Source organism: Odontesthes bonariensis, chromosome 18, assembly GCF_027942865.1.
Source record: "Odontesthes bonariensis isolate fOdoBon6 chromosome 18, fOdoBon6.hap1, whole genome shotgun sequence".
In the NCBI taxonomy this organism is placed as follows: Eukaryota; Metazoa; Chordata; class Actinopteri; order Atheriniformes; family Atherinopsidae; genus Odontesthes; species Odontesthes bonariensis.
In genome coordinates, this window is record NC_134523.1 from 14,084,279 (window position 1) to 14,102,921 (window position 18,643).

The following is an 18,643-nucleotide window of genomic DNA, read 5'->3' on the forward strand; positions in this document are numbered from 1 at the left end:
TTGGGTTAATGAACTTCATCCACTGCGAGATAAACGTTTAACAAGTCATCTTACATTATTAAACAACATGATAATGTTGTCTGGTTACAATAACCATAAACTGTTCTATACTGACAGAGAGAAGGAAGCAGGATCCATCATGGAGCTGCGCCGTCTATTGCTATGACAATATCCTGAGTAAAAAACAAACATATACTTGGACAAACTAGACATTGGACAGCTTGAGAACAATATCAACATGAGAGGAAATGAACCTAAGCCAGCGAGCTGCATAGCTGAGGTCATTAACTGATATATTAAATTGAGAGGACGCCCTCCAGTGAGTTAAACACTCATTACAGTTATGATATATGATTGACTTCTTTGGCATGCGTGTGCACGGTTTTAGAGTTTTCTTGGCTTCTATGAAATTTTCCAAGTCTCTGATACCGCTTTATATTTCTCAGAGATGTTTTTTGTGGAACAGATGAGTTGAATCTTAATTTCAATGCCGATTCAGCTTCAGAAAGATTTATTCAAGTGCTCCCTTGCTCCTCCTCTGGTCCTCACACGGGCCTCTTTCCAGACCACAGAAAGAATGAAAAACTACACAAGATCCAGAAAGCAGTAATTCTTTTTTTTTTTTTTAGGAAGCACAAGAGGAGGTCTCATTTCCTTTGGTCTTTGTTCTTCACAAAGTAGGTGGTCCAACTACTCTTAGTTACACCTAAGTACTTCAAAATCTGCAACATGTTTAATTGTTTCAAAGAGTAAAGACTGTTTTTTTTCTTTTACACCCTTTTATCAAGTAAACTGAGTTACCCTTCTTCCAAGTTAAATCACATGTTTGAAGCAGCAGAGCTGGGGCTGTAAAGCCACACTGTAGTTGTTCTCTGTAGCTGCCACAGGAGAACAGAAGAGGCTCAGATTTCTTGGCATGATATTTCCACTGCTGCTTTCAAGGCCTGCAGCAAATATCGGAAACCACCAACTCTGGAAGCATGCATGCCATACAGTTTCACAAACGGTTTACTATAGCCTAGAGGAAATATCTAACTTTCCATCACCTCCCCTCCAACCATTTACTGCATAGCAATTAATCAACTTTGTGAAATCAAGGGCGATTTGAAACACACGTAGTTTTAAGTTGGTCCGACATTTTAAGAGTCGCAATATCAGACACAAATTCCTTGCAATATGCTTCTAGTTAGTCTGCAAAGTTACATAATTTTCTAGACCTTTTTCATGGCTTTAAATAGTCAGTTTAAGTCACAGTGCATATTTAATCATTATCTACTAATGTAAATCACATACAGTGTTGGGAATAAGTCTAGAGTCACCTCGAATTTCTTTATATATTGCCTGGAAAACGGGAAATAGGTGCAGTTATTTCCTGAAAAGCGCAAACATAAATGGAAATTCAGTGTTTCTACTATTCTTATAACCTTTAAAGTCACTGTTTGGCATAATCACCTATTAATGTGGACCTTGCACAATGCAAAATCTGTTTTAAGATTGAAGTCAACGTTCCTTAATGTTTTGAGTCAAGTTGATTCTGTTCACACAGTGAGGCAGAATTTTCTTTCGAGGGGTGTTAAGAAATAAAACGATTCGTCCTTTATCCATAGATGCAGACGTAGTGTCAATTACAACCAAAAGAGACTTACTAGTTTAAAAAAAAATAACATTGTCAATGTAACAACAAACAGCGACAAAAAAAGTGCAGATCAACAGATTAAACAATACTTGCATGCAAATATATGCTGCACAGATAGCAGAATGAATACAAAATATAACGTATGCAGAATGAGTATATTAAAACAAAGAATAAACAAAACAACAAGAAAACAAACAAACATCAATTTGCACATGAATGTGGCTGCAGCATCCGAGGGGTCCCTGAAAGCATCATTTGACTGACAATCCCACAGCCTAATCCAGAGAGTCAGGATGCGAGGCAGCGGCAGCAGTGCGTGCCGAAACAACGACCGCTAACTACTTATTCCGGCGGTGACTGACGAAACCCCACTAACGCTTTGTTCGCTCCCCCTTGTAAGCTGAGTTTCTCAGCGGCAGTTGTTGGTTTTATCGGTACAGTTTTCCTCCTGACCTGGACTCCGCAGACGTTACGTCGGGACAATGGAATCTCACGTTATCCCGGACAGTGTCCGCCCTCAGAGGCTGCAGCCGGGCATCGGATTCGGCTCAGGACCGACAGGGACCCTCCGCTCCTCTCTCCGGCCCGGGGTGACGGTCCCCATCGCACCGCTGCTGCCCCCATCGATGTCACTGTCCGCTTCGTCCGGGCCTCCTCCCCCGCCGCCGCCGCTGCAGCTCCACAGCCTGTACGGCGGGCTGGGAGCCGGGCTGGGGCCGGGGGCCGGCGGTCACCAGGGGAACCCGGCGGTGCTGAAGGAGGCGGTGGAGGCTGTGGTCCGCAGCTTCGCCAAACACACGCAGGGCTACGGCAGAGGTAATGTCCAGTAGTGGTCGTGTCCAGGCCAAACACGGAGATAAAGATGGTAATCCGTGTCACACAGTTTCAGTTTGTAGTTGGGGAGGGGAGTTTGGAGAGCCACTTTGAGCTGCGCCATTTGTTTGGAGCGACGGGAAAAAAACACATTCCTGTAATATTCATGGGAAAGCGACCATGTTCTGTGGTGGTTTTTTTACCTGATGAACTAACCACGAGTTTTCATGTTTGCTGTATTGGCTTCATCACTTTATAATGTGATAAACAACCCTCAGACCAGTGGGATTGCATTCAGCGACAATAGAAAAATAAATAAAAAACTAGGCCTACAGTTTTATGTTGACATTCCTCAGGTCAGCTGAATCGGGCCGACTCTGTTGGGACCCAGCACTGATTTCCAGTTTAGGTCAGGTTTTTGTTTTGTGGATTTGGGACAGGTTGGGTTCAAGTGGTTTTATTAAAGCCACATTTGGAACCGACTTTAGACAGTTTTGTGAACTTAATGTGGTTGAGATTCAGACCTGGTTCAGTTTCAGCACCCAGATGTCATGTCATACCTGAATTATTTCTTCTGGCTTGCTGGATTTGGGCTGTATTGGAACCCAACATCAATCTCTTGCAAATAGTGAGAAATAGCTGTGCGATTGGGTAATTTTGTATGAAATCCAAGCTATAAATCATATTACCCAATGATGATTTTTTTTATATGATAATAGGAACCTTTGGTACATTTATTTTTATATTCACTAATTTATTACATCATAATTCAACTTCACTTCCCCATCAAACCAGAAAGAGCTGCATCTCTCTCTAATATTTGACTGAAAGCTGATCCAGTACTGGCAGTTGGATCTAAGACAAATGTTCCTGCTGTGCACTAATAGGATTTATTTCCAAAAGATTGTCCCTGCGTGCACTGACAGCCTTGTCCCTCCTCTGTCCCATTTAGGCCGCTTAATGCCTTCAACATTAGCAAATGATTGCTGTAGTGGGATTGGCAGTAATGCACTTCTCTCACAATATGCTGTAAATGGGCTTTTTATAATTCTAATTCGGATTTTTAAAAGGACTGTGGAAGGTTAAAGTGAGCCGTAAACACATGTCTGGGCTGACAGTCTAAATCACATCCTGTTAAACTGTCCCTTTGTGAGTCGGAGTTTGAAGCTGCACCACTTTTACATGTGATCCTTCGCGGTCTCCCAGTGCTTCTTGTGTCACTCCACTTCTCTTGCTGAGGAAATGCCAAGAAACTGGCAAAAAACACATGGTTTGACCCCCATTTTGGGGAAACAACGTGTATCAGCTAACTCTATCTGCATTCCACAGAACCGGCATTTGGTGTGAGCACAACAGCTCCAGCTCCCCTGACTTCACATTTACACAGTTTGTCCAGGTGTTGATTTAGCCTGTCTGAGGGTCTTGGTTTGTAATCCGTGACTGATTCCATGACGTGGAGACTGGGGCTCAGACTATGTGTTGTAGGAGGCCCTCTTGTTGCTGAGAATATATCCTCTTTATGAATCTGGCTGCACGGTTGGACACATCGTCAGGCTGCCGAATGACTTTGGGACCAGATGCCGCCCCGATGGTTAGTGCAGGGTGGATAAGAGTCTATAAACATCAGAGGATCACATAAACCTGTTTTTATGACTTACTAACAAAAAGATGACAGTGTACACTGGGTGTTTTACTGCCCCTCAGTGTGAGCGCGATAAATTATTTGGATTGCGCTCTAAAGGGATTTACATTTCTGATGTTGGAGCAACGTGCCTTCCAGTTTGTTGACAGAGGCTTCGCTCTCTGTGAAACAAGGCTGCGGAGGCACAAACCCAATCCCCAAATTCAAGCAAGCATTTATGACTCGGTTCAGCTGTTTTACTGCTCTGCTCTGTTATTGTTTCCTATACGGACAAGAAATATAATTTTTTTCACACGAGAGAGTGATGTAGAATTTCCTCTAGCCTTGTTGTTGCCTTTGCAGAGAGTTTGTTTCCCTGCCAAAGGCGGATGAAAACACGTTAACTGTGCTCATGAGAAAAGACGCGTTTGATGTGGCACGACGCGATGAGGCTCCTTTTGTGTTTGTGTCCCTCAGTAAACGTGGTGGAAGCTTTACAGGAGTTCTGGCAGATGAAGCAGACCAGAGGGGCCGACCTGCGGAACGGAGCTCTGGTTGTTTATGAAATGGTCCCGTCTAACAGCCCTCCTTACGTGTGCTATGTAAGCCTTCCAGGTGGCAGCTGCTTCGGAAGTTTCCAGGTACTCAGTGTGAGATTTAAAAAAAAAAAAAAAAGAAAAGAAAAAGATGTTGTTTTCTAAGACCGAGCATCAGTGGATGAGCTGTGTCTCAGAGATCTTTCATTCTGTATGATCTAAACACTCATTCCCATCAGTCTTTCCATCTGTGCGTCTGACTGTGCATATTCTCGTTAACTTTTGGACAGTTCTGTCCAACAAAGGCGGAGGCAAGGCGCAGCGCTGCCAAGATTGCTCTGATGAACTCCGTCTTCAATGAACATCCCTCTCGGCGAATTACGGACGACTTCATAGAGAAGAGCGTGAACGAGGCGCTGGCCTCTTTCAATGTAAGTCATAATAAGTGCCACTGAATACCAGAAGTTGTTGTGACTTGGATTTAAGTGTTATATATTTATGCGCCACGCATACAAAGAGTTTGTGCCTTGAAAGTAAAAACGTATAATCTATTAAAAGGCAACTAAAAGTGTATCTAATGAGCACCAGACCTCTCCAATGGCAATTCTCCAATTAGGTTTATGATATAAAACCTTAAACACAAAAAAAAAAAATATCTGGATATTGTCCCATAACAAGTTGAATCAGAATGTGTTCTTCCTTCATTCAGCCTTCACTCCTCCAACAAGTTTCATGAATTTTGTCTTTGTAGTTTTTGTCTTATCGCACTCATAGGCAAACAAACATCAGTTACTACATAGTTATGCAAGTAAGCTGCGGTCGAATGGCTTTGAACTCGACACAGTCTCGCTACAGAATGCGTAGGACCTAACTCGGTCCGCAGCGCAAAGTCCTCACGCTTTCATGAGCAAGGCTCAAATACTGTAAAAACTGAGAGTCCATGTCTGCTACTTTGAACAGTCACAAAATGATGCCTGGTGACAGTCTGTGGACTGAGTTTAATCTGCATCCAAACCAACTTTTTCTGACGTTCCTATACTTTTCTGTTTCGCCGTCTACTTATGTCTGCAACGGGTCTACAAAGTACACGTCAGGGGTTGAGACCAAAAACTAAAATAAGTCAAATAACAGTTTGGTTTAGAAATAAACAAATCCTTGGTCTGGGTTTGAAAACACGTTGCGTCAGTGCATCCCATGGCTGCATAAAACGCTGACACGTCATGATTTTATCTCGCCACTGCTATGTGACTATGCTTTGGCCAAATCTAGCCATTCTACACTTGTTTTTTTTGTGAAACCGGGCTGTTTATTCACTTTGTTTTTACAGGGAAACAGGGAAGAGGCTGACAATCCCAACACTGGGATCGGGGCATTTCGCTTCATGCTCGAGTCCAACAAAGGAAAGTCCATGCTGGAGTTCCAGGTGAATGCGAAGGTTTCATTATACGTGTCAGAGCTCAGATACTGTCGAAACATTTGGCATGTGTTCAGTTCAGAATGTCTGTACACACAAAGCAAGAAATAAACAACATTTTTAAGAGATTTCTAGCTTGTATGCTTGTAGTATAGCAACGACACCTCTTACCCTCACAGTAGGGTTATACCATTTACTGCAACATATTAACCCATGTTTCTAATTGGAAACAGCAACTCTGAAAGCAGCATACGTGGCTTAAAATGTTCAGTTACTCAAGCTAGAACGTCCTAAAGTGAGTTTAGAGCCTCATTCTCGCTAACTTGTTTCTTTTTTGTTTTTTGTGTGTGTTTCAGGAGCTGATGACTGTGTTCCAGCTGCTGCACTGGAATGGAAGCCTCAAAGCAATGAGAGAGCGACAGTGTTCCCGACAGGTACTGTGTGACACGAAACCAGCTTCAATTATACAAGCACAGGGTTGGCTTTTAGCTTCTACAGAGAACTTTTTTTTGGAGCTGGTCCAGGGACATCTTTCCTCTTGCTGTCAGTGGCAGCAGTGATATCAAAAAGTTTGTTGGATTGGGGGGAAAAACGCACACAAAACTAAACGTTCTAAATTCTGTTATAGACTAAACAAAAGGTGCGTTTTAGTTATTTATTGGTTCAAAAACAGATGGATATTGAAGATGTCGCTATTAGCTGACTCTGATGTGACTGGATTTCCAGGAGGTGCTGGCTCACTACTCCCACCGGGCTCTGGATGACGACATGCGCACCCAGATGGCAGCCGACTGGGTGAACCGAGAGCAGAGCGTGGCGAGCACCATCGCGCAGGAGCTGGCCTCAACGGAACGAGAACTGGAGGACGCCAGGCTGGCGGGCCGAGAACTCCGTTTTTACAAAGAGAAGAAAGACATCCTGATGCTAGCTGTGGGTCAACTCACCGCGGCCAACGCCGCCACTCTGCCCTCACACTAAAGAGCTTTGTGGAGAAAACATGGCGTCGCCACACCGTAGGATTCCCGGTAACAGCGCTGATCACTCTCTTTGAACTTTTGACGGTTTTGTCTTGTCACAAGGACCAGGTAATCAGGGCCTTGACTTACAGTATGCACAGCTGTCCAGAAAACAAAACAAACACTCGCCGCTATAGCCGTTACCTCTGTGTGCCTACTAATCACAAGATGCTTCTTTTTAAACGCCTGTAAGAAAGAGTGCTTGGCATACCACCTGCCTGGTGTTTACAGTTTAAAAAAAAATTATTTTACATTATTTCCCACCGCATATATAAAAAGTAGTCCTTACTCCACGCTGGTCAGTGAATGTATGGAACATGACCCATAAAACCAAACACGCATGGAGTTTAGGTCACCTCACACCTGTGAGTTTCTTAAAGGCTTTTGGATGAGTTTGCTTGCATGTAACAATGCGAAAAGGTGTCGCCTCTACTCTTCGGTAAAAAACGATTCCTAAACATAAACACAGACGCAGCAGGTCAGGCAGACAGAAAAACATTCGTGGTGAACACAAATCCTACCGGTTTCTTTGCAAACGTGTGACATTTGAAACTAAAGCGACACTAGAATAAGCTTTCAAAAGCTCCACTAAAGCTTTGAAACGTGAATAATGATTTGTGGGTACTTTGTAAAATATGTCAGCAGAAGACCGATTGCTCTGACAGCAGCTCAGGTTTTTACAAAAATCAGATGGCGAACCTTGGATATGTTGTCCTGTTTATTATTATTTTTTGTTTGTGAAGGCTTTTGGCTATTTTAGAATCTGTTGTGCGCTTGGTGACCTTGACAGTAGCCGAATGTATGCTTTTAAGCGCGCTACCAACTAAAGGACCTACAAAGCAACTCTGTTACACCATAAGATTACTCTTGTGATACATTTTGTGTTTGCCGTGTGAAGTTTAAAAAAGGTTTGGTGCTCGTGAGGACGGAAGTGAATGGCTGGGAAGTGAAAATATGGCCAAAAAATTAATTTGGAGTCTCAAACTTGGTTTAAGCTGCTCGAGGGGAAAGTTGTTCTTTTTTCTCTTATGTCCACAGATGATAAACATGTAATGTAACCCGCACTTATTACCCTTTCTTTTTGTGAAATCTTTATATTTCTTTGTGTATCTGAAACGTATTTTTAAACAAACACAGAAATGAAGGCTTGTCGATGAGTAGCCTTTTAAAGACCCCACGTGAAACGAGGCGAGAGTTTAATTGATGTGCGGCTCTTGTTTTTTGAGGGAAATACGGGCAGAAGTTTGGAAAGTTAAACAGCGGGGAGGCTCACTCTGGCTGCTGAATGCGAAACTGCCAACAGCAGAAACTGATTACTCCAAATTTTAAGAGGAGGCAAATTAAGAAAAGAAGAGGGATATGATTAATGTTAAAGCAGCTTTTGTTGTTCTGTTGGCATTTCTCCCCTCTGAGACGTCGTGCCTTTATTACATTGGTTACATGTAGTTTTATTAAGACCTTTTAAAGAAAAAGAGAAAAATGTCTGATCTTATTCAATGGGGTATTTAAAAGAAAAAGAGCTTTTATTTTTAGTCTTTAAATGTGAAAATTAGATGCTAAATTACCGTCACAGTGTTCTAATGGAATAATTTGAGAATATTTGCTTGAAGAAGTAGATGAGAAGATTAACGTCACCCTCATTAATGTTTGAAGCCGGGGGGCGTGGACCCAAACTGCACGACTCGGGCTTCACTCGGACTTGAGTCTCAAGTTTGTTGACTTCAGACTTGCTTTGCAAAATTAAAGACTTGGACTTAAAGACTGAAGACTTGTGACTTCACTTGGACTTGAGTCAGTGACCGATAAAGTAGCTCAGGAGTCCTCAGCCACCAGGCTTAGGGCCGGTACCGGGTCGGGAGCGGGTCAGGGAGAAATGAATTTAAAGAAGAAAAAATTAGATCTCTTGAATAAAAATGGTTCTGTGATGACAGTGAACACAACATTTGAGTGTAACAGCTCCCTCTGGAATAATAATGGAGTTTTACATCCCAAACACAGATGACCCAGGAAGTGCAAAAGGAATGGATTTATTATTATTTATCTGGGTTTGTTCGACACCTCTCTGCTGGCAGGGCCGTCTAGTTGGAGGTAAACATTTAATTAATTTAACGCTACTCAAATGTTATGACGCTTAATATCACATTCACTGTTATACAGATACAGCTTTACTGATTTTTATGACATGGAGCTGCTGCCTCTGCTATGTTTAAAAAAAAAAAGAAAAGAAAAGAAAAAAAGGCCCTTTTTCCAAACCAATCCCGACACAAAGATATTCACATCGCAGTACCGAGGAGCAGTGGGTTAAAAAATATACCAAAGGTAGTTTAATTTGCACCGAATTGAAAAATAAATAGCATAGATTTACAGTATCACTGGAGGCCACTAAGAGTGGATGAATCACATGCGTGGGTATCCCTTTCAGTCGGGATGTTATGTCCGTGTGCTTTTACCTTTCAAAGGGACAAAAGGTTCATTCATAAAAGCTCCTCGAGATTCAGAAAGACAGCGTTATACTGTAGATGTTCTGTTAAAGACAAGACTGAGCAGAAACCTACTAAATTCAGTCTGTGGTTATTGCTCAGTAGTTCTCTATAACATGAAAGTGCTACTTTTCACCTTTTCAAAGTGAGTGGAGAAAAAAACAAGTTAAAACAGAAAAAAAACAACAGTTTGTGTAAAGTTAATATATTCACACTCTGCTGTTTGGATGACTTGTTAAGGGACTCGAAACTCAAAGTTCAACACTTGGACTTGGGATGTATTAGTCTGGACTTGGGATTTCAAGAGACTTGAGACTAACTTGTGACTTGCAAAGTAATGAATTTGTCCCACCCCTGCAGCCTGCGGCGAGTTATCTTAGCTTGGCATCAAGTCTGGAAGCAGATGGATTTGACTCGTTTCGGCTCTGCCCAACGCTGACAAAACCGCTCCACTAAAGCTCATCCTTAACATGCAGTATCAATGAGTTTAATGTGTACTCGGGTATATCTGCTTGTGGACACTGTCTGGAGTCTGCGCTGGTTGCATAGCAACTGGTGCCAGTCAAGAAAAAAAAAATCAGCTAACTGGTGTTAATCTTCTCATCCAAGTCAATACGTCGGATAATTCCTTTGATATATAGCGTGCCATTTAATTATGAAGGATTTGTTGAAAAAGGCCTACTTTAGTATAACTTTATAAACACATGCCACTAGTTCATTACTCAGCTTGTAAACATGTTGAATGTCCTCAGTGATAAGTTCAAATGTAATGAACACTTTTACCTCATGAACCTTTTTACCAACCCACCCCCCCACACACACACCCTTTTAATGTCAGTTTCCTTTCTTTCTTTTGATAGACTTTATCCGTTTAACTACACGCCTTCTCAGATTCTCAGTGCTTTTTCATTCAGTGATTGTACTTTCTCACGAGCCATTGAACAAAAATTGAAATAAACGAGTAGAAACTAAACGGTCGTTTGAACGAGGCTGGAGATCTCGAATTGTGTTTTCTCAATTTTAATTTCAATCAAAACGCTCCGCAAGTGTTATTTTTGTAGCTAAAAGCATTAATCTCAGCCTTCTTCATTCAAATGAGTTTTCTTTGAGATGGTTATCCAGCGAAGGATTTTTTTAGTTTTGTTGTTGTTTTCTTTTCATTTTACAAAGAAAACATTTTTTTTTTTTGACTTCTCTGGCATTGTTGCATGATGTGCTCGGTCTCGTTTTTGTACTTTTCATATTCTATACAGTATTGTTTTATAAAAATCTTTGTCGAGGCCCTAAATGTACGTATTTTCTACGAACGTTTTGTAATCCATGTTTATACTAGTAGATTTATATGTATATGTATTAAATCGGTTGATTAAAATGTTTGCGACTTTGTCATGTCTCTTGTTTTCATTGTTCGATGCAACTTAGCTTTTTGTTATCATTTTATAATTACTTGTTTTAATTCCCCATTAATTACTGTGTCACTATCCCTGAATATGGACCCCTTGTCGATCTAAAGCCTGACTCATAGATATGTGGTTTTATTTTCTCTTTTTTTGGCTTTCCATAAAAATTTCAATTGTTGTAATTGTGCCCAACTGTGCCCAAGCTTTCATTCAGCCGTCTTATCAAAGATTCACAGACAACGGATCCTGAAAACTGACGGGTTTGAGCTCAAACCCTGGGTCTTTTCTGGGCAAAGGGGGAGGAAAGAGTGCTGTAACAAGCTGGAAAAGATTGCAAAGACCATGGTTCTACCAAACCAGATGCGGGATGAGAACAACAAGGAGCTTGGCCGAGGCTACATTGTGGAACAGGACAAACTGCATGTCATGGCTGCCATCAATTTCTCAAAGAGAAAGAAAAAAAAAAATTAGACCTGGTCAAGACCTACTTACTTTTGTGTTTGCTTCTCATGTTTATTTCATGTTTATTTATCATTTCTAAGAAAGTGATTTACTGATTCACATTTTACATTTTGTGCTGTGTCTAACATATCATCTTTGCACATTCTAGTAATATTGTAGTCTCTTGTCTAATAAAAACCTGAAGTTCACCTAAGAATTATGTAAACACCACAGAGTTACTTTTTTTTATTCTTAAAACTGTAGGCTGTGTAGATTCATGGGAATGTGTTCCTGGAGCAGGTGTTTTCCTTTAAATGTTTCAAGTCAAAATGACAGAAATGGGCAGAATCAGAGCCTTATAAAAAGAAGAGGAGCTAATTATTTACCTGGTTTCTCTGATGGTTTTCCTCTGAGTTTCTGAAACTTGATGTTGAATATATATAAATATATATTTAAAAAAATCATGAAAAACATTTACGATGGCCAAGACAACCACTGATTGTCATAACAAAACATTTTTTTTTTATATATCAAAGTTCATGCTGCTTATATGCTATAATACGTCTCAAACAACTCACTGCTTTGCACCTTCACACCGGAAGAGGCGGGACTTATCGTGACAACGCTCCCCCTGCGTTGGTCATTCAACATGGCAGCGGGACCAATCTCAGAAAGAAACCAAGGTAACTCCACCATTTAAGCTCCTTTTTCATTCATATGTCTTACCTGTTAAGAAATGTGTAAATTGGCTACACTTTCAGTTGTTAACTTGCCTTTTCCGAGCAACGTTGTCCACCTAGTTAGCCAGAAATTTGTGGACCGGTGGAACACATGGAAGTATTCAAGTGTCGTTAGCTTAGCTTGTGGCTACTTTGGCAAATCTGTTAACTTAAAAAAAGAAACGACGATTAATTCAAGTTACACGTTACGATAAATGTAATTATAGGGGTCTTTTTAAACTATGACAGGATTACGGATGTTTATAACGCAGAAGCAGACCTGAGTGTTGTTTTAAAAAGCTAAAGTTAGCCCTAGTAGCTAGTAGCGTAGCATGTAGCAGAACTCAGCCTTGTAATTTGGCGATGGTAGACTATTTAAGCATACCATTTAGCGAATTAGCAATAGTTACATTTGTTGTCTCTACAATATAAAAGCGAATAACGTGCCTTTTGAATATTTTTTGCCAGACAACTAAGATGCTATAATCTTTCAGCGATCAGTTTGTAGCAGTCGTGTTGCAGAGCTTCCTATGTGTACATTTAATTCAAATATTTGCGAGTGAAAGTAAAATTTTAATATTTCTTGAAAGACTCTGGGAACGTTTTATATGTATGGAACAAATAGGGAAAGGAAAACTGAATACAACCTAATGAAATTACTTATTTGGTATAAGTGTGTGTGTACAAAGAATGTAACCAGACCAACCAGCTTGTTTTCATTAATCAGTACAGTTGTTTCTATTAAAAGTGAGTAAATTATTATAGCTCTGTCACAGGTTACCGAATTCTTTTTGAAAGTATTCGGAGTATTGCAGATTATTCAAAACCATGCAAGGCATTTCTGAACCTGTAATAAGAACTTTTAATTGTATAAAAGGCAAATAAGTGTCAGTTGGAAAATAAGCATCTCCATAGGACTGTATTTTTTTTTTTTTTAAACATTTTTTACCTTGGTCCAAGCTTCTCCTTATGAAGGGTAACCTTCTGTTTTCAGATGCTACCGTGTATGTTGGTGGCTTGGATGAGAAGGTGTCAGAGCCATTACTATGGGAGCTCTTCCTGCAGGCTGGTCCTGTGGTCAACACACACATGCCCAAAGACCGGGTCACAGGCCAACACCAAGGTGAGTATTGAGGAACTTTTTGTAGCTCAAGGTAGAATACAACCTCTGAAGTGTTTTTCCCCAAAACATTGCGATGAGTAATGAACATAAATTTTTACTTCTCTCAGGTTATGGCTTCGTGGAGTTCCTTAGTGAAGAGGATGCTGACTATGCCATTAAAATCATGAATATGATCAAGCTCTATGGCAAACCAATTAGGGTCAATAAGGCCTCGGCTCACAATAAAAACCTGGATGTTGGTGCGAACATCTTCATTGGTAACTTGGACCCGGAGATTGACGAAAAACTTCTCTATGACACATTTAGTGCGTTCGGTGTGATTCTCCAAACGCCCAAGATCATGCGAGACCCAGACACCGGCAACTCCAAGGGTTATGCTTTCATCAATTTTGCCAGTTTTGATGCGTCAGATGCCGCCATCGAGGCCATGAATGGCCAGTACCTCTGCAACAGGCCCATCACGGTGTCATACGCCTTCAAGAAAGATTCTAAAGGAGAGCGCCACGGCTCTGCTGCAGAGCGACTCCTGGCTGCACAGAACCCTCTCTCCCAGGCTGACAGGCCGCATCAGCTGTTTGCCGACGCCCCGCCACCACCGAGTGCTCCAACGCCGGTCCTGACCGCCCTAGGAGCTGGTATTCCTGGTATTCCAGGTCTCTCTGGTAGGTAGTTGTCTTGTCTCTTGCATGTGGTTTCATCACCATCTTTTGTTGTGGTTGTTAATCATTCTTGCAGTGTGTTGCACCATTTCAGCCACGCTGCATAGTAGGGCAATGAAATATAAACAAAACACACTCTAAGTAACCGTTTACACGCATGTCTCCAGAGGAAATGTTTCACCTGCATTTTTAAGCGACCCTTAGATCGATTCCTGATTAAATAGATACACATGTATACTCACGGTTCATTACTGTTCACGCAGTACTACTGTAAACATGTACAAAATGGCTTTTTGCTCCAAGTCTTGCAATATATTTTAGGTTCTGCAGAAACTGAAGTGACTTAGTACAAACCTTGAATACATCCTGTGTTGAAACAAAAACTCTTAAGGTCCAATTCCAGTCTGACCACTGCACACTTCTGCGACATGACTAATGTAACTCCACATCAAATCACATTCGCTGCTGAGGGTCTCGATTAGAAATGCACCAGCAAGCTGTGGTGAGCCGTCGTCCTTCTCCAATGGAAGCAGGAAGTCATTGCCTACAGGCAACGATTTATACTGCTGTCCCTAACTTCTGAAGGATTTCTGCATCAACAATAATGAATGAGCTATTGTTCTGAGATTCCACAGTGCATCTTCATTCCTAGTTTTTCTAGTTGTTCTCTTTTCTTACCAGCACCATCGGTGATAATAAGGATACCAGTAATAGTAACCATGTGTATTGTTACGATCTTTTAGATGTGCTTTTGAAATGCAGCCCTTGAAATTGCGTTACATCCTTGTAAGTTATGCAGTGTGTTTATGATTACTTCTTTACTTTGTTTGTGTTGTGCTGTGAGTATTGTACCTTTAACAACTGCTGCTTTATTGGTCTCTGGCAAAATACAGGCTTATGAGTTATTTTATTAAAGACTTGTGTAGGTACCGGATTAGAATTGAGCCTGTATCTCCTCTTTTTTTTTTTTTTTTTTTTTTGTCAGCATTGCATTGAGATATTAGCACTTGAATGAATTGTATCATATTAATGAAATGTGAATATTTAACTAATCATTAGTCTGTTTTGCTTTGGTAGAATGAAAAAAAAAAAAAGAATATATGAATAATTGCAAATAAAACCTGCTTCCTGTGCAGGCCTGCCGCCTCCTGGTGCATTCCCTCCAGTTCCTCCCCCTGGATCGATGCCTCCATCAATGCCTCCGAATATGTCCATGCCCCCAACAGGAGGGGCACCGAACCAACAGGGAGGTGGTGGCCCTCCACCTGGACCCCCACCATTCCCTGGCAATATGCATCCAGGTGAGACTTAGTGCTTTTAAATCTGTATCCATGCTTATGATTCAAATAGATATTTTCAATTTTCTGTAGTGGTTGTGTTCAATGCTGTAAACAGAGGAGTGTCCATAAAGTCTGGTGTTTTATAACTGCTACATATCCATAGAGCCATTTCTAATGTTAGCTGGCTGTGTGAAATAATTGCCAAAAGCATCACAAAAGATAAGCAGTAAGTTACATATTCACTGTAAATATAAGATTTGACAAAGTTAACTTTTAGTATTAAAAAAAAGCAGAAACTGCCAAACACGTGAATCTGGGTATAAAGTGTTATCAACCATTAACAGCAGTCATCACTTCCTGTTGCGACCTTGTTTCTATATCTGAGTTTCGGTCAAACTTTCTTGGTCGGACATTAAAACAATAAGCCTGAACACGCTCTGTTTCTGCCGCACAGGTATGCCTCAGATGCCCATGCCGCCTCCCGCTCCTCCTGGCATGGTGCCTCCCCTTCCTGCGCCACCGGGATCAACTCAACGGGCTCCGCCTCCCCCCAACATGCCTCCACCCCCACCTATGGGCATGCCTCCCAGAGCACCGTATGGACCTCCCATGGGTAAGTACTGTGGCACCTCGTCAAGTCTTTGTCGTCCGAAAAATGAAAAAAGTTTCTCTTCATCTCACAAATGAGAGAAAATGCCACAAAGCAGTTTCCAGGTAAAAGAAAGATTGAATAACATTTGTGGAGTGTTGAAACAGACGATGGAGCGTATTTTGAGCAACAAACTATAAAACTCTGAAATATACAAATAAGTAACATTTTAGGCATGAGATCTAGCATTATTGGAAGCTTTTCAGGCGTGGTATAACAAAGCATCCTGGGTAATCGCTGTCACAAAACGTGTCCCCATACGTGTGCCGAGTGACCACCCGTGATCTGATCTCAGTTGCCAGCCGATATTGCAAATAGACGGCTCATTGTGAGCTGAGCAACGGAGGGTGTATTTGTGTTTCTGTGACATCATGTGTGTACATGATATACCTCAACAGGATTGTTATTCAGATAACACACATCTGCGCTCGCAGCTACAGAAATAAAGACAGGAAGCTCTCTGTGAATGTTACATCCGGGTGATTAAAATGCCACATAAACGTTTAAGATGTCTGCTAACTTATTTATCTTGTGCCACTTATTTTTGTAATCCAACAGTTATTCTACGTAAATCGAGCGCTTTCAGTGTGGTTCCAGTGCATGTCATCTATGGTATTGCCACAGATTCAGTGGCCTGCTGACGTTTAGATGCTGTCTCAGTCGGATTTTGCCGTCTGGGGATGTTATCAGGAAAGGAAATGAATGGCAATTTTACAGAAAATGTAAAGCGTCTTACTGTTGTGATCTGACCACGTTACACAGAGAGCCCGTGCAGCCTGCAGTTGTCATGAGCAAAAATGCGTGTCGCTTGAGTCAAGGTCAATTAAAAGATCACTCCCAGGACCAGCGGCACACATTTATGGCCGCAGCTGCTGTATTCAGTCACTGCAAAGATAAACCTAAATGGATAAGCAGGAACATGACCGAAAAGGCAAGATCCTGTGAGTTAGGAAGCTGCTTTTTACAGGATGTATTTACTCCATAAACCGGAAATGTGACACTCTGCTCCTCATGTCAGGGTCAAGTCAGGGGAGGAGGTGGTCCTTAGATATGACCCATGATACATTTGTTTCCAGACTGTTTTCAGAATGTGGTCCCATGACTGTTGTCAAATTGGATCTTTCAGTGCTCTTCTTATTTCTGGGGTAGGCAGTAATTCCATGCCATCATTTAGCAAAGTTTCCATAGTCAACTTGGATCGAATTGCAGTTGAAGTAATTTGATTGGAAAACAGATGCCTGCACCCCCCCTTGGTTCTGTTTTCAGGCTGGGATGTTTTGTGTGTGATGATTTGATAAAGCAAAGGATTATGTGAATAAGTATGAAGAGCGTCTGCAAAGCGTAGGTTTTTGTGGATAAACGAGTCGGACAAGAAGGTTTCACCCAGGAGAGTGGGGTTCGTTTCCAGTTGATGACATGTTTTTAGAGTGTGTGTGTAAGGTTTTTACAGGTTGTGACCCCACCCTCTTTGTCTCCTTCAGGTCACCCTGTGCCTCCAGGTATGAGAGGGCCTCCCCCTCCCATGCCTCCGCCTGGCTACGGTGCTGGTCCTCCTCGTCCGCCTCCTTTTCTCCAGAGAGGACCCCCGATGCCACCGAGGCCCCCAGGTGCCCCTCCCCGGGTTCCTCTGAGACCCCCAATGCCATCGTAATCCATGTCAGACTGCGGAAACTGTCGGCCATTTTTTCCTCTTTTTTTAAAAAAAAAATACGTGTTTAGATGTCTGGAGTTTGTAAAAGTCAAAATAATTTAACCACCTGTTTGTTTTTTGCCCTTTGTACAGATGAACAACATTTGGCGAATAAAATTTTTAGTACAACTTTTTGATGTTTTATATCCTCATTATTTCTGATCATCTTGTTGATTTACAGCCACACAGGATTAATGTTGAACAGTAGATCTTAAAGATGGGTATTTTTTGTCCAATCAGATTTCAGGTTTCACTCTGGCTCCATCCTCTTTTCCAAACATGGTCTTTTCTGGTTTCAAAGAAGATCCAAGATGACAGTGGCTTAATGCTAAAATAAGCAGGTTATGCAACGGACAACGCAACAAGGTAGGACTGCTGAAATCTGAAGTCAGTCACGGTCACTTAAAGGGTAAGTTAATTTTTTTTAAACCTGGAACTTATTTTTGGCATAAAACACGTTCATCTGAGTCTATGAATTTTATGCCAGAAATAAGGTTCAGGTTTAAAAAAAAAACAAAAAAAACGTTCCCTTTAAATGATACTCCGTGGTCAGAGGAAAAATCAGAGCAACTTGTTCTTTAGTAGCTGATGCTTGGGGCTGCTGCTTGAGGCCCATTGCAAAAAGAACGTCTACAATAACATGCGACAGAGGATTTTTGGAAACCAAGACATTTTATAGTGTAAAATGTGATGCAGAAGTTAACCTCTGATAGTGTTGGCATTACTTTTGAAAGGTTTCCTGATATTTTGTTATCGCACAGGACTTGGAAAGAATATGAAGAGGATGCCTGATGTTCTCATAGATGGTATAGACAGCTGAGTTTATCAATGACTCAGCACTGAGTTTATTGTGAATGACGCAAGCTGGAGCCCACAGTTGAAATCTCCACGTGTATTCTAAGTACACAAGAAAGATACTGCATATCAAAAACTTGGGAATCTGTGTTGAAGGCAGTCATCTCATTTGCTTTTACTTTTTTAAATTGTTCAGAGTCAGGTGTGTTGGAAATGGCAGTGTTTCCCATCATTATGCAGTGCTACACAGTGTTCCTTTGAGCTGTTGCTTTTTAGAATTACCAGTCGAATCTCACTTCAACACATCCACCAACATGTGACCAAAAAAAAATTTAAATGGAAAAGAATGACATCACGCCCTCTCTGAGGAG

The 18,643-nt window shown here is 41.4% G+C and overlaps 3 protein-coding genes across 3 annotated transcripts in view; 2 read left to right on the plus strand and 1 right to left on the minus strand.

Moving 5' to 3' along the window:
- Window positions 1–18,643, minus strand: part of LOC142367565 (putative 2-ketogluconate reductase) — a 379,644-nt gene that overhangs the window by 84,528 nt on the left and 276,473 nt on the right. The window lies entirely within an intron of this gene.
- lix1l (limb and CNS expressed 1 like) lies at window positions 1,905–10,902 on the plus strand. Its single transcript, XM_075449833.1, has 6 exons — window positions 1,905–2,452; window positions 4,548–4,711; window positions 4,897–5,037; window positions 5,934–6,029; window positions 6,377–6,454; window positions 6,747–10,902. Exons 1-6 carry the CDS (start codon window positions 2,119–2,121, stop codon window positions 6,996–6,998), a joined length of 1,065 nt encoding a protein of 354 aa, XP_075305948.1. The 5' UTR covers window positions 1,905–2,118; the 3' UTR covers window positions 6,999–10,902.
- sf3b4 (splicing factor 3b, subunit 4) lies at window positions 11,970–17,606 on the plus strand. Its single transcript, XM_075449374.1, has 6 exons — window positions 11,970–12,040; window positions 13,071–13,199; window positions 13,307–13,861; window positions 14,995–15,159; window positions 15,593–15,751; window positions 17,269–17,606. The coding sequence occupies exons 1-6, from the start codon at window positions 12,007–12,009 to the stop codon at window positions 17,436–17,438; spliced, it is 1,212 nt and encodes a 403-aa protein (XP_075305489.1). The 5' UTR covers window positions 11,970–12,006; the 3' UTR covers window positions 17,439–17,606.

Coding starts and splice junctions, on each gene's coding strand:
- lix1l (XM_075449833.1), top strand. CDS start 2,119: ATGGAATCTCACGTTATCCCGGACAGTGTCCGCCCTCAGAGGCTGCAG. Junction 4,712..4,896: donor GCTGCTTCGGAAGTTTCCAG/GTACTCAGTGTG, acceptor ACTTTTGGACAG/TTCTGTCCAACAAAGGCGGA. Junction 5,038..5,933: donor AGGCGCTGGCCTCTTTCAAT/GTAAGTCATAAT, acceptor TTGTTTTTACAG/GGAAACAGGGAAGAGGCTGA.
- sf3b4 (XM_075449374.1), top strand. CDS start 12,007: ATGGCAGCGGGACCAATCTCAGAAAGAAACCAAG. Junction 12,041..13,070: donor AATCTCAGAAAGAAACCAAG/GTAACTCCACCA, acceptor TTCTGTTTTCAG/ATGCTACCGTGTATGTTGGT. Junction 13,200..13,306: donor GGTCACAGGCCAACACCAAG/GTGAGTATTGAG, acceptor TACTTCTCTCAG/GTTATGGCTTCGTGGAGTTC.